We start from the raw sequence: 15,359 nt of genomic DNA, 5'->3' as shown, positions 1-15,359 counted from the left end.
TAGCAATGAAACACAGGTGAACACACAGTAGAAAACAGGCAGCTAACAACCTGGTAAAGGTTATTACAGTATTTCCCTACGGTGTAACATTAGTTGGCCATTAAAAACCATGTTTGCAAATAGTTTTAATGATATGAGAAAGATTCACAGCATAATACATGAAAAAAATATATTAAATATCTGCTGTGATATAGCCATAGAGAAGAACTGGAAGGAAATTTTCCAAGATATTAAATGTAGGTACAGGAATTTCTGGTTATTTTTCCCTTCTTATTCATCTGTGTTTTTGACAGTTTCTTAAATAAATATATCTTACCTTTTTTTTTATTGTGGCGAGTATATATGTAACAAAACATATCCCATTTCAGAATTCTTCAGATGTACAGTTTAGTGGCATTAATTATGTTCAACATGTTATTCAACCATCACCTTACACTTACAATATAAAAAAAAAAATCTGTGTATTACTTTTTTAAAAGAGCTGCAGGACCAAGTTGGGGCAATGGAAAGACTTTGAAGGAGGAGTCTGAGGAGGTCTCTATTTACAGCTCTGCTCAGAAGCAGCACTAACAACTGTAGGCGGAGTGTGCCATCATGGAGAGAAACTAGAGGAAGTAAACTATACCATAGCCCAAGTGAGAAATAGGAGGAGAATGCAGGTCCATGCGGGCACTGACAGTGTCTCCTTCTATCACCATAGTAACCCCAAAGCCTGCCAAGTACCTGGTCCCCAGTGGGCCTCCAGAAGTGTTTGCTGAATGAGTGAAGGAATGAATGACTGACGACATGGTGGAGAGTCCTCACTGCTAGAATTCCCTTCCTGCTGTTGAACGCTGCAGGTGCCGTGGATTTAATTCCAACTCATGGAGACCCCATGTGTGTCAGAGTAGAGCTGTGCTCCATAGGGTTTTCCATGGCTGATCTTTTCTAAAGTGAATCACCAAGCCTTTCTTCCAAGGTGCCTGTGGGTGGGCTCAAACCACCTACCTAGTTATTCTCAATTCAACAAATGTGAATGAAATAAACATCTCTCTTGTCTTAACAGTTTGTAATGGCATTGGAATTGGTGAGTTTAAAGACACACTTTCCATAAATGCTACAAATATTAAACACTTCAGAAATTGCACCTCTATCAGTGGAGACCTTCATATCCTCCCAGTAGCATTTAAGGGGTAAGTAACAGATAAAGTTACTTGTATAGACAGAAAAAAAAAAAAAATCTGCTTTTTAAATTGGACTTGATAGTTAATCCCTAGTTATTTTGTTATTTGTTTCAGTGACTCCTTCACACGCACTCCACCTCTAGATCCAAAGGAACTGGATATTCTAAAAACCGTAAAAGAAATAACAGGTTTGTACTGTCATACTAGATGAATATAAGTGGGAAGTCAGGGTTTCATACAGAGAACTTTTGGATGTCTTTGCTTTTCCTTCAGCATACAAACGTTTCTTCTAAAAGCCTTCCATTAATAACTAGTTCTTTGATATTTCTTAAAAATGCAATTTCCCCTGCTCAGACAACACTAAGCCACGACTCAAGTCATTCAGGACTTCATGTGAACATGTCTAGCCCCTCATTCTTCGCAGCTTAGACCAGCCATCTTGATGGATACGTACTTCAGTGGGTAGAGGGTGAGGATGGGTAAGAAAGTGAGGAAACACTGTGGGCCTCAAAGTCTTGTCAACCAGATTTCAAATCCTTGCTTGGCCATTGACAGGACATTGGTTAGTGACTAGCATCCAAGCTCCATTTTGTTCATCTCCAAAAAGGGAATAATTAGGCCTAAATAGCAAGGTTATTTTGAGCATTGGATTTATATAAGGAAAACATGTAAATTTTCATATATGTAATAACAGTTCAATAAATGGCAGCTTTAACTGCGAGGAGGAACCTGTTTGGTGTAGTTAAGTGTAGAGCCCAGAAAGGGTCTCAGGGTCACAGCACAATGGGGACAGCCTGTTGGGTGGGGTTAGGCTTTAGGAGAGCTGTAACAAGGAATGTGTAATTCCATGGAAGAAGCAGCACACCTCTTAAAAAGTTTTGCCTTGGATTGGGCATGCATGTGTGTGTATATTTTCAATCAAGATGTTAAAAAGAATCAAATCTCAAGTTTTCATATTTACTGAACATATTATAGTCTGTGAGAATCTTAGAATAATGTCACATACAAAAAAGGAATGTGGAAGTGGCGTATGTCTGAGCCTGCCTTCTGCCTTATAGGGTTTTTGCTGATTCAGGCTTGGCCTGTAAACAAGACTGACCTCCACGCTTTTGAGAACCTAGAAATCATACGCGGCAGAACAAAGCAACAGTAAGTTGACCATGCCGAAGCCTGGCTGGTTTTTTATTTTTTTATATTAGAATACTGATTACTTAATATATGCATTGCTTTCCAAAATGTATCCTGGCTATGCATTTCTGATACTAAACATGAAGCTAATGATGCTTTCCAGAAATCCACCTTCACCCTGAATTCTCAGGAATACTTCCTTTGCCCAAGTTTCACACAGCAATGAGAGATTTATACCAGTTTTCTTGGATGACTGGTAACATGTACCACCATGCTTAGTTTTCAGGATATAAACAAGATAAGCATTATTTTTCTTTTCAAAATGAGAAGTCCAGCGATACACAATCCAGGGTTCCACAATATTGTCAGGCTCCAAGCCAACTGCTCTACCGTATGTAGGGCGTGGCCCTCAGCCTTATATTCCTAAGAAGGCTGTCATAGTGTCAGCCATTGTGTCCACGTTCCAGGAACTTGGAGGGAGAACAGACAAAGAGCAATGGGGGACATGGAGCTGAGTACACCTCCTGTTCACCACTGAGAAACTCCGCCTACACCTTATTATCTTAAACCACATCGCATGGCCACTCCTCTTCACCAGAACTGGGACATGTATTTTGCTGCAAAAAAATAAAGAAAGCAAGGTGGGGTGGAGGCAGGGGAGGGGAGGAGAGAGAAGGGGAGGCAAGGAAAGAAACAGACATGGCCTGGAGTGAGGGCGAGACAGGTCTGCTCTTGGGGTTACCCAGATTCTCCATAAGCCCTCCACATTCACTCTCAAAGTGGTTGGCGAGGGATATGTTTACAGTGGTATACTGGGTGAGTGTGTGTGAGTAACCTGCTTCAGTGTGCCACTAATTAATAGGTTACTTCTAATATCTGTTTGCTGGCTAACACCCCAGGTTGCCATAACAGAGCCATGGAGGCAGGACCAGGCGCAGCAGAAATACATTTTCATCCAGAATGATCTCCTTGGTGGCCTTGAGTCAAACATAGTCACTGTTTACAAGAGAGAGGAAAAAAACAGTGTTTTGATGTTTCTCTAGTGGGAACTCATGGAGAATCTCAACACACTGACCAGGCAGTAAATTCCAAGCATTTTTTTTAATACATTGCTTTAATACATGTCCTGGGAGAGCAGGAATCTTCTCGAACCCCAGGGCCGCATGGACAATGGCAGTATTCCCATAGTAAGCACATTCCAGTCCTCTGTGTCTTTCATAGTTCCTTCCAAAGTGATTAAACTGCTCTAGCCTAATTTTAGGAGTCCCTGGATGGTGCAAATGGTTAAGTGCTAGACTACTAACTGCAACGTTGACAGTTCAGGCACACCCAGAGGCACCTCAGAAGTAAGGCCTGGCTATCTACTTTCAAAAAGTCACAGTCTAAAACCAAATGGAGCACAGTTCTGTGCATATATGGGATTGCTGTGAATCGGGGTCGATTTGAAGGCAACTAACAACAGCAGCCTAGTTTTACAAGTTAATTTCTTATTTTACTGGTTTAAAAAAAAATCACCTGCCCAAGATATTTCTCTCCTTGTCCACCTGTACCGTTTTTCTCTGCCCTGTCATCAATCAAGTCTCTGCCTCCCCTTAGTCGAATTGCAAGTCTCAGTCCCTACTCTGCACCTCCCAGCACCCCACCTCCCTAGTGAGACAGGTGGGGAAGTGCGAAGGGAAGGGACACTCCCCTTCTTCCTGTGGAGGGCTTGTCCCCTCATGGAGGATCATCACCCCAACCCAGGACAGGAACATGAGCCACTGAGCCACCGACCCTTCACTTTGGCAGAAATTGTTTCTGCCTCCAAAGAGAGTCAGCATTTGTTATCAGCCTTCCAAGCCATTATACTGAGCAACCATCTGCAGAGATGGAGAGGACTCTGGACAGTGTCTTGCATTTAAAATCGCCAGTCTCATTGTTGATGTTCCACCATTATCAGGCTATTCCCTGGAGACCTGGAGACTTTCCAGAGATGTGTTGGAAGGTCATGCATCAGGCAATTGCTCAGTAATGCTGCCAGGACAGGAAAAGGAAGAGGAAGGAAGAAGCTAGCTTAGAGTTTCAGCAAAGGGTCAAGAGGAAAGATTGAGGAGCAGAGTGCCTCAGTGTATTGGCAGTAAGAACCCAGGCAGGAAAGGGAGGTGCAAGGAGACAGGAAGCCCCATGTATCTGAAGCCCATCTGTGAGCAGGGCTGGGGGGGACAAAGCTTTGCACAGAAGGGGGATTGATAGGTGGGCATTGTAAAAAGCTACATGTTTCATGTTACGGCTTATTATTCAAAGTGCAGAACGTAACCACCATTAAGAAGTTGGAAGAAAGCAGGGTTATTATGGATGTCTTTTTACTCCCAGGAGAAGTCTATTCTTGGCGCGTTCTTGGTGCGTTCTCCTGAAAGAGAGGAAAAGGTGAATTGATGCCAGGGAACCACCAGAGGCCCATAAGGAGGTCCTTGAGTGGCCATGGATAGTAGACCCTGTTCTCTCGGCATCATAAGGGAGACTGTCTCCATCAGCTACTGAGGCAGGCTGACCTGATTTCAGGTGTGACTCATCCCAAAGCGAGACGTGTGCAGCTGGTGGGAAAGAATCACTGCCCACCAGAGTCAGGTGGCAGGTGCAGCCCGCCGACACTGGGCCCCTCACCTCTCTCAAGAACCAGGATAAGGGGACAGAGGTGGAGGGAGAAATGGTTGGAAGAGAGAGAGAAACAGGGAGAGAAAACCAAAAAAACCAAACCCATTGCTGTCAAGTTGATTCCAACTCATAGCGACCCTATAGGACAAAGTAGAACTGCCCCATAGTTTCCAAGGAGCACCTGGTGGATTTGAACTGCCAACCTATTGGTTAGCAGCATAGTACTTAACCACTACAACAGGGAGGAGTCTCCAAATTATGTGTTAAACCTTTGTAACCCAACCCCTTATTTATCAGTCTCTTCATTGAGCTTTGTCTTAGCTAGCCCATCTGTTCCCCATTACTGGTGTCAAATGAGCTTCCTAAAAATGCAAATCTCTTTCCTGTTATCTGCTACCATTTTCAAACAACTATCCAAACTCCTCTACTAGGTGCACAAGGCCTTCTGTGCCCTGACCTCGTCCACCCTCCTCAGACCTGTCACCCATCCTTCCTGCCTCATGTTTATGGTCCACCCGTTGCGTGTGTTTCTCTGCACACATCATGTGATTTCTTCCCTCCTGCTCCTGTCGTGTGGTTCCTCGGCAAGCCCCTTTAGTCTGGATAACTTCTACACCTGCTTTTCGCTCAGTCCTTTGATGAACACATTGTAGAGTCCTAGTACAGCACTGGGTGGTGGAGAAAATAGGAGTTCCTGCGCTCAAGGTCGTCACAATCTTGATGTTGTTATGTGCCATCAAGTCAATTCTGATTCACAGTGACCTCATAGGAGAGAGTAGAACTGCCCCATAGGGTTTCCTAGGCTGTAATCTTCATGGGAACAGATCACCAGGTCCTTTCTCCTATGGAGCCACTGGGTGCATTTGACATGCCATCCTTCCAATTAGCAGCTGAACACTTTACCATTGTGCCCAGGGCTTCTTGCCCCAATCTTAGACACCACCTTTCAAGGAAGCCTTCAAAATCCCTCAGCAGGCTTTATGATGCTCACATATTTCAGTATTGCTGTACTCATCACAGGAGTCTCTGGGTGGTGCGAATAATTAATATGCTCAGCTGCTAACCCAAAGGCTGGTGGTTCAAGTCTACCTGGAGAAGCCTCAGAAGAAAGGCCTAGAAATCTACTTCCAAAAAAGTTAGCAGTGGAAAACCCTATGGAGCGCAGTTCTACTCTTACACACATGGGGTCACCATGAATGAGAATCAACTCCATACCAACTGGTTTGGTACTCATACCACTGAGTTAAAATTATGTGTCCATATAGTTGTGTCTCCATGAGACAAAGAATGCCTTGAGAACAGGAAACGTGCTCTCAACCAACATAAAACTTGAGACATGCTTTCTCAAAAAAAGTTTGTTCAATAAATTCATGTATATGGATGGATGGATGATGGATGGACGGATGGACGGATGGCCAGATGGATTGGATGGATGGTATATTTGGATGTTTGAGGGATTAGAAAATGTTTTCAATTCCCAGGCAAAACAAACATGCCATAAATAAAACAATGACTTTCAAGACACAATTATTCAGCCCGAGCGCTAAGCACTGGGTTATAGATACTAAAATGAACAAGGAACTGGATTATCCCTGGAGAAGCTGAAAAAACTCCTGCCGTTTTCAAAAGTTGCAGTGCATACTTTTCAGCAGTGTGGCTTGCACTCCGTGGAAAATGTTTGTCGTAAATCTAAGGCTGTCCAGTAAAACAAAATGGAGTTCTTAGTGATAGAATGTTGTCCTTATCTTTCACATGTTATTTTTCTTCCCATCAACATAGTGGTCAGTTTTCTCTTGCGGTTGTTGGCCTGGACATAACGTCTTTGGGATTACGCTCTCTCAAGGAAATAAGTGATGGAGACGTGATAATTTCAGGAAACCGAAAACTGTGCTATGCAAATACAATAAACTGGAAAAAACTATTTGGGACTTCAAGACAGAACACCAAAATTATAAACAACAGAGGCGAGAAGGACTGCAGTAAGTAACGATCTTCCCTTTTGATTATGGAGATTGTTCAAAGAGACCATTTATTTTTATTTATAATATTGAAGGACCATTCTCAAGCATTTCAGTTATTTCTTTCATTCCTTAAGAAGTAAATTAACCACATCTACCACAGCCTCCACCAGACTGAGTCCAGCACAACTGGAAGGTGCCCAGCTACCACCACCGACTGCTCTGACGAGGATCACAGTAGAGGGTCCCAGACAGAGCTGGAGGAAAATGTAGAACAAAATTCTAACTCACAAAACAAGACCAGGCTTACTGGTCTGATAGGGACTGGAGAAACCCTGAGAGCCCCCAGACACCCTTCTAGCTCAGCAGTGAAGTCACTCCTGTGGTTCACCCTTCAGCCAAAAATTAGGCACATAAAACAAAATGAGACTAAAGGGGCACACCAGCCCAGGGGCAAGGAGTAGAAGGCAGGAGGAAACAGGAAAGCTGGTAAAAGGGAACCCAAGGTTGAGAAGGGAGAGTGTTGACATGTAGTGGGGTTGTTAACCAATGTCATAAAACAATACGTGTACTAATGTTTAATGAGAAAGTAGTTTGTTCAGTAAAACTTCATCTAAAGTATAATTAAAAAAAAAAGATTTAAAGAAATCAATACATTCCTAACTGAGAAGTTACCATATGAAGTTCATCAACATTGTTTCTAGATCATTCCCACTTCATAGAATGAATTTCCCTTGAGTCTTAGACTGCCAATTATTTGTAATACTGACTGAATTTATTATTAATTAAATTAGATTTTAGCTTTAGGTTTCTTCCTGCTTCTTTCAACCCCTAATGACTATACACACACACAGAACACACATGTGCGAGCGCACACACACACACACACAAGAATGGTATTAACATTTAGCACTAACATTTCCTATTCTGGATTTAGAGCCCCAAACCAGCTTTTGAAGCTAGGGAATGCATTGCAGCCTGGTGAGGAGACCCTGGTCCCTGTCAGAAGCAGACCTGAGTTCAAATCCTGACTCTGTCCCTTCCTAGCTGTGAGACCTCGGCCAATTTACTTGATCTCTTCAGACTTCAAATTTCTCATCCATGAAATGGAGATGGTAATGCTTACCATGCCCCAATGCTATGGAGAGAATTAAATGGCATTCTGGATGCAACGCCCTTAGCAGGTGCCAAACACATAGTGAACAATCGGCAAACCTTCCCTGTTATTGCCTTCAGCCTGGTATTATCAGCAAAGTACTGAACAGGTCTAGTTTAGGGTACCCTCAGTAGAGAAATAGAGAACTTGCTGTCAGCCTCCCAGGGAGCCCATTTTGTGTCATTACTTCTTTCTGGAGACCCCCAGGGCACTACTCAGGGTCACAGAGAACAGAACATCCATTGCTAAAGGTGTCGTCTCCAGTGGTCACTCTGATCTCTAGCCCATGCCTGACACCATGGCACTCATTCTGTGTTTGCAGAGGCCGTAGGCTACGTTTGTAATCCCTTGTGCTCATCAGAGGGCTGCTGGGGCCCGGAACCCAAAGACTGTGTCTCCTGCCGCAATGTCAGCCGAGGCCGAGAGTGTGTGAACAAGTGCAATATTCTGGAGGGGTAAGACGGTTGTTTTTAACCCCTTTTTTTTTTTTAATCAAAAAATAAAACCCAGGATTGTTTTAAAGGTTTACAGTTACTCAGCTTGATTCTTTTCCCTTTTTTGGCAAACTGTTAACCACTGTAGAAAATAATTTTTTTATTATTATTATTGCTTATTAGGATCCTGCAAAGTAAAGTTACCTTGTTACCCTCCTTCGAGTTTTAATCAAAATCCTTCCAGGTGCAAGATAAGCTCATTTCCTGTTCTGCTCTTAGCAGAAAGGAACACCATCCTCTGTAGAATTATTTCAAATCTGAAATAATTAACTTCTAGAACCTTCTTTTCTGGAAGTAGGTTATATTTTTCTAAGCTTCGCAGAGTTCCCAAAACAAGTAGAACAGTCATAAATAGTTCTTATGCCACAACCATGGCCATTTGGTCTTTGCAGTACACTGTTGCTGATGCATCAAAATATATTAATAGAAATTATATTTCCTGGTTAATATTTGTTTTCTGCTCATGGACAAAGAAATAATCATGTAAGTGTTTGTTGAATTTAGTTGCAATCAGTAGAAAGTACAGTCTGTCGATACTATGAGAGTCTTGATATTGATGTAAGGCTTTAAATGACCACAAATAATGACTAGAAATAAATTAATAAAAGAGTAAAGGTAAGGGATAGAGGCCGAAGCAAAGTTTAAAAATTTAAAGAAAAAGAGATGCTGTGATAGAGAAGAGCTGAAAGGTATTACAGATGGCTGAAGGACATCTTACATCCTTTTCATACTTGAGGCATGGGCCACAGCATTTCCCAGAATTTTTCAAGGGCAGGATGAGAAGACCAAGTTCAGTCTGTAGGAATCCTTTAGCTGATATGTTCATTAACCTAACAGAAGAAAAAGGAATACTTGATATACCTGTTTCAGCTCACAAATAAGACATACTGGTGTAATCTTACTGCTATAAATAACTTATGTTTTAAGTGTTCATATCGCTTTTAAAGAGACAAGGCAATTAAAACAACCACATTGGTGGTGCCCTGGAGTCTCTTGAGTTAATGTAGAGAATACTGACGTTCAGCAGACCTGCTGGCTTTTCAAGACTGGCCTCCACTAGCTGGCGTGGTGACCCCAGAAGAAGCACAGGGAAACAGTCAATGTATGATGCTTGGTTGAATTGATTCCCTTTGTCTGAAAGGGAGGACTCGAGGCACACTTGCAGTGTGTGAACACCCATGGTCACTGTGTGGAGTGAAAGTCTGCAGCTAATTACCAGGCGGATTTCTCTCTTCTTATTTTTTTTTATCAGCTGTCACAACTATTTTGTCTTTTCAATCCAACATCAGCTTCTTGCTTCACATTGATCGGTGTATCAGTGAAGAATGTACTAGCAAAATTTTTTCACACCTGTGTTTCCTGTTTACTGTTTTCACGGGTAACCATTTGAGCAGGTAATATATCCCTCCCTCCTTTTCCCGCTCTTTATTCTACAGTTATCATTTTGGTCCTATTTAATTTAAATATCCATGATTTGGATTCAATCAATGGAATCACTTTATTATATTATAGTCCAACTGAGTCCCAACTGTTTGACCTTTACCTAAAATTATTTTGAATTTCTGAGGAAGGCAACCAAGCAGATGGATGGAGACAGTCGTAACCACACAGCATATTGAAGCAGGGTCTCAAGGAATGGCGTTCATCAGTTTCCTTTCTTCCTTCTCTCAGAGAGCCGAGGGAGTTTGTGGAGAAATCCGAGTGCATACAGTGCCATCCTGAATGTCTGCCCCAGCCCATGAATATAACCTGCACGGGACGCGTAAGGAGCACATTTGATTGTCTTCACTCACATTTCATAGGGGAAAAGCTTGCACAGCGGCAGAGAAAGGACAATGACCAAGGTCATTCTGTAGCTGCCAAGGATGCCAAGCCCACTTCTCAGATTAGGAACAGTGTACTCTGACAACCGGGACAAAGTGGCTGTGTTTGATTTGAAATCATCACACAACCCACCTATGACCTTTTCAGTCAAACATCCCCAAACAGATTTAATGATGCTATGGTTTCACCATAAAACATGAAAGCCTGCAGTGGGTATTAACTCCTTTTCTAGATGTCATCTCTAGAAGTCATGTTGTTAGCTGCCGTCAAGTCAGCCCTGACTCCTGGCAACCCCATGCACAGGAAGATCAGACCATTGTGATCCCTAGGGTTTTCATTGGCTGATTTTCAGAAGTGGATCACTAGGCCTTTCTTCCTGGCCCATCTCAGTCTGGAAGCTTTTCTGAAGCTCATAACAAACATGCAAGCTAGAAGTCTTAGGACTGGGTATATCGTCAGCCAGTTTTCACCATTTCTGACATCTGTCATCATCGCTTCATCATTTTAATCAAACATTGTCAACTTCTTTAATATTAAAAACTTGTTGCCATCAAGTCGATTCCAGCTCATAGAAGAGCTGCTCCATAGGGTTTCCAAGGAGCAGCTGGTGGATTTGAACTGCCAACCTTTTGGTTAGCAGCCGAGCTCTTAACCGCTGTGCCACCATTAATTTATAATCACTTGAAAATTTTGAAAGAACCCTTAATTCAGAGTTTCATGTGTTCAATGGTAATATTTTTAAAAACGTAAGTGAGAATTCAGGCCCCCCTCATACCAAGGTCTTAGTGTTGTTAACTCAATATTATTTGTATAAGGAGCTCTGTTTGGATTTGAGCTTCAGCAGCTGTATCTACATCTAGTAATTGAAACGTTTTTCAGAAGTTCTCTCAAAATGAGACAGAGATGAAGAGCGTATTGTTTGAGATATAGAGTACCAAATGGCTGATTATAACATGGTGTTTATTTAAATTTTCACCAATGAAATGAACTAATCGGTGCTATTGACTTGAGTTGTCTGTTGTTCTGGCTCTGGGTATGCTCAGCCTTTGAATAGACACGTTACAGAATGTAGCCACCTGGAAAATCCTACCTTGAACGTTTTAATTTCAGTCCCCTTATGAAGTGCGGGGGACACAACCCAAACAGGCCCACTGCTTTGACTTCTGTAAGTGTTACGAGGACCTTCCACATTTTACAAACCAAACCAAATTTAGCACATTAAACAGTTAATTATGCAGCCACCTAGGCACATGCATTTGTCACTTCTCATCACTGGGGCAACAAAGATAAGGGTTTTCTTCGATCTTCCTCGGGAAGCCTGCCTTCCCTCAGAGTTTCCCTTTATTTTCAAATACGATCTACCAGAAAGTGACCATTAAAGCTATAAATATGCCTGTGGGTCAGTCAGTATTGTTTTGACAAGGAAAGATGCTCACAACGTATGAAACAAAATGCAATAATTAAACAGTTTAATTTCTTTTATGATTTAATGTCTTACGTGCATTTGAAGCCAGGAAGACTTTTTACTAAGCTATTAACAGTGGTGGAGCCCTGGCAGTGAGTGCTTGAGAGCTGTGGTTGCTAACCTAAAGGTCAGCAGTTCAAATCCACCAGCCACTCCTTGGAAACCTTATGAGGCAGTTCTACTTTGTCCTATAGGATCGCTGTGAGTGGGAATCAACTGGACCGCAACCGGTTTAGTAATTGTGATCACATCAGACGACCTATCACAGAAGACTTGTTTTCTACTTTGAGAACTTCTCAATCATTTGTATATTTTCGTAATAAGTATGTATTTTAAGTAAAACATTACTTCCTTTTTGAAAAAGAAATAGGCATAAATGTTTGTCCGTCTTGATGCAGGGACCTGACAGCTGTATAAAGTGTGCCCACTACATCGACGGCCCCCACTGTGTCAAGACCTGCCCATCAGGGATCCTGGGAGAAAACAACACCTTGGTCTGGAAGTATGCGGATGCCAGTCACGTGTGCCACCTGTGCCATCCAAACTGCACTTTCGGGTGAGTGTAGGTCTAGCCCCTAGAAAAGAAAATGCAGAATAGCAAAGCGTTTCCTCCCTTGCAAATTCATAGATTGAAATGTTTCCAAAATTTCCAGGCAATAAGTTGCAGAAGTTTGTATCTGGGTCAATTGCTTAAGGTGTTTTTGCATTTTGTAAACAGCAGCAGCAATGACGTGTTTGTAGGCAGATGACAGTGCTGGTAGGAATACCTGTCTGTCCCTCATATGTCTATCACGCCAGAGCTCTGTTCTGCAAGGCCAACATGTCCAAACAAGAAAGAATAACCTAGAGCTGGAATGAGAGTGTAGATCCTGCTAGCTACCGCCTCTGCCTCTTATCAAAGATTTCTTACATATCTTTCCAGAATACTGGGGTTAGTACAGGAATTGATTGTTGTTGTTTGGCAGTTAATGAAACTAATATTTCCTAGTTTTTTGCTTAATTGATCACTGAGCTGTTACTAAGTAAATTAAACTTAGTAATTAAAATTAAAACTTATATGCATCTTATTTCCTGGAATGATGAATTTGGCAATCAAACTGGACTATTCCCACAATCAGAAAGGGAAGCTGAGTTTCCATGTGTAATATTTCATTTGTCCTTGTATCTCTCAAAGTTCTCAACCCTCTTTGTAATTGTTACTTGCTTTCTTTATGTGGATCCAACTCTTACTAGCTGTGTGGTCTTGGACAAGTGTCTTAACCTTTCTCTTCCTCACTTTCCTTATCTGTAAATTAGGATAATAGTGCGTAGCTCACATGATTTTTATAATCATGAGTTAATATGTGTAATGTACTTATAGTAGTGCCTGGAATACAGTGAACACTCAATTATAGTGATAGCAGTGGTGGTGGTGGTGGTGGTAGCGATGGAGGCAGTGATGAAGAGGGCATAGGGATGACCTTGGTGGAAGTGGTGGTGGTGGTGATGGTCATGGTTGTGGTGATAGTGGTAGTGATGGAGGCAGCGATGATGACGGCGTAGGGATGACCTTGGTGGAGGTGATGGTGGTGGTGGTGATGGTCATGGTGGTGGTGATAGTGGTAGTGATGGAGGCAGCGATGATGACGGCGTAGGGATGATCTTGGTGGAGGTGATGGTGGTGGTGGTGATGGTCATGGTGGTGGTGATAGTGGTAGTGGTGGAGGCAGCGATGATGACGGCATAGGGATGACCTTGGTGGAGGTGATGGTGGTGGTGATAGTGGTAGTGATGGAGGCAGCGATGATGACGGCGTAGGGATGATCTTGGTGGAGGTGATGGTGGTGGTGGTGATGGTCATGGTGGTGGTGATAGTGGTAGTGGTGGAGGCAGCGATGAGGACGGCATAGGGATGACCTTGGTGGAGGTGATGGTGGTGGTGGTGATGGTCATGGTGGTGGTGATAGTGGAAGTGATGGAGGCAGCGATGATGACGGTGTAGGGATGATCTTGGTGGAGGTGATGGTGGTGGTAGTGGTAGTGATGGTGGTGATAATGACTGTGATGATGATGTTGATTAGTGTTCTTAAGCATTGCAGAATCTTCTAATTAAAAAAAAAAATCATGAGCCCTAAAAATTTTCAAGCATATCCTAAATTTACCAAAATAGAAGTAATGATAGATCTTATAGAAGTGAGCCTAGTAACCTAAAGAAAACACCATCACTGGGCCTGTGTTAAAGAACCAGTCTCATCATCAAACTTTTTGCTAGAATGTTAACAACTCACCAACAATATCTAGCTTGTTTTAAGGCCAGAATGGAGTGTAGCTCTTGGGCCAGAGTGGTTGTGTTAATGTTCCTGGAAGGAAAAATATTTTAATTGTATGCAAGAGTCTAAGCCTGGAGCCAGGTGACCTGGACTTTGGGCTGACTGGTATAATGACCTACCTCTGTCTTTTCCCCTTCCTGGGTCTCAGCCACCGTGGGGGCAAATAGAAGGGCTCCATCATTCGATGACTCTGTAGTCTAGAGGTTTCAATCCTAGGTGACTGCAAAATAAATACCCGGCCAATATTTGAGAAGCCTGGACGTTTCCTCTAATCTTAATCTAATCCTTTGTTTTTGTTTTTTGTTTTCTTCCCAGTGATCTCGCAATATTCTCTAAGTTTCCCACCAAAAGAAATAAAAAAAAACAAAACCAATAAATTAATTTAAGAAAGGTTGACATCTTGATAATAGTCTACATTCCCATTCAGGAGATAATATACTTCTCTATCTATCAAAGTCATTTTATTTAAATCTCAATAAGTTTTGTCATTTTCTTTTTTCATGTCATAAGTATTTTGTATTTATTTTTGCTGTTGTGAATTGGATCTTATTTTCCAGTATATCTTCTAACATTTTATTGTTGATATATAAAAGAGCCCTTTTTTTTTTTAATTTGGTGGGGGAGGCATATTTATCTTGTCTTGATAGGCTTAACTGAACTTCCTTTGAAATTAAATAGTGTTTTAGTTCATGATCTTGAATTTTTCAGAGAGACAACCGTATTATCTCCAATAATCATATTTTCATCTCCTCTTTTCCCAAAGTTTCAGTTCTTACTTCAAGGGTCAGAATTTCCCAAATAACATCAGACACAGTGTACATTGAAGCTTTTTATCTGATGGCGATGAGGATAGTGGTCGTGACTCACCATTAAGAACATTTGCTGGTAGTTTGAGATACTTATTGTCCTCTTAAGGAAATAATCATATATTACTTGTTTCTAACTGTTTTTTAAAATGACAAATGGATTCTGAATTTCACCAAAGACCTCTTTGGTACAAATATAAGGTTTTTCATATTTTTTTCCCATTTGGGTTTATCAGCATGCTGGTTATATTGGCCAGTTTGTAAACTCTCCTTGGTATAAGCTATACTTTGCTAGCTTTTCACTTAACCTATTTTTTATTTAATTTTCTTTTTGGTGAAAATATACACAGCAAAATCCATTCCCATTTCACTCTTTTTAGATGTAATGGTCAGTGCCGTTGGTTGCATTCTTTACATTCTGG

General features: G+C 41.7%; 1 protein-coding gene across 5 annotated transcripts in view; it reads left to right on the top strand.

The window, feature by feature from the left end:
- EGFR (epidermal growth factor receptor) overlaps positions 1–15,359 on the top strand; it is a 225,495-nt gene that overhangs the window by 165,266 nt on the left and 44,870 nt on the right. For all 5 annotated transcript variants that reach the window (XM_049893449.1, XM_049893450.1, XM_049893448.1 and 2 more), the window contains exons 9-15: positions 1,046–1,172; positions 1,278–1,351; positions 2,222–2,312; positions 6,705–6,904; positions 8,362–8,494; positions 10,205–10,295; positions 12,221–12,378. In XM_049893449.1, coding sequence (XP_049749406.1) covers positions 1,046–1,172; positions 1,278–1,351; positions 2,222–2,312; positions 6,705–6,904; positions 8,362–8,494; positions 10,205–10,295; positions 12,221–12,378 — 874 coding nt within the window. The remainder of the gene's footprint in view (positions 1–1,045; positions 1,173–1,277; positions 1,352–2,221; positions 2,313–6,704; positions 6,905–8,361; positions 8,495–10,204; positions 10,296–12,220; positions 12,379–15,359) is intronic.

This window comes from Elephas maximus, chromosome 8, assembly GCF_024166365.1.
Source record: "Elephas maximus indicus isolate mEleMax1 chromosome 8, mEleMax1 primary haplotype, whole genome shotgun sequence".
NCBI classification, from domain to species: domain Eukaryota; kingdom Metazoa; phylum Chordata; class Mammalia; order Proboscidea; family Elephantidae; genus Elephas; species Elephas maximus.
Note: the sequence above shows the minus strand (reverse complement) of the source record. Positions and strands in the feature narration are given on the sequence as shown.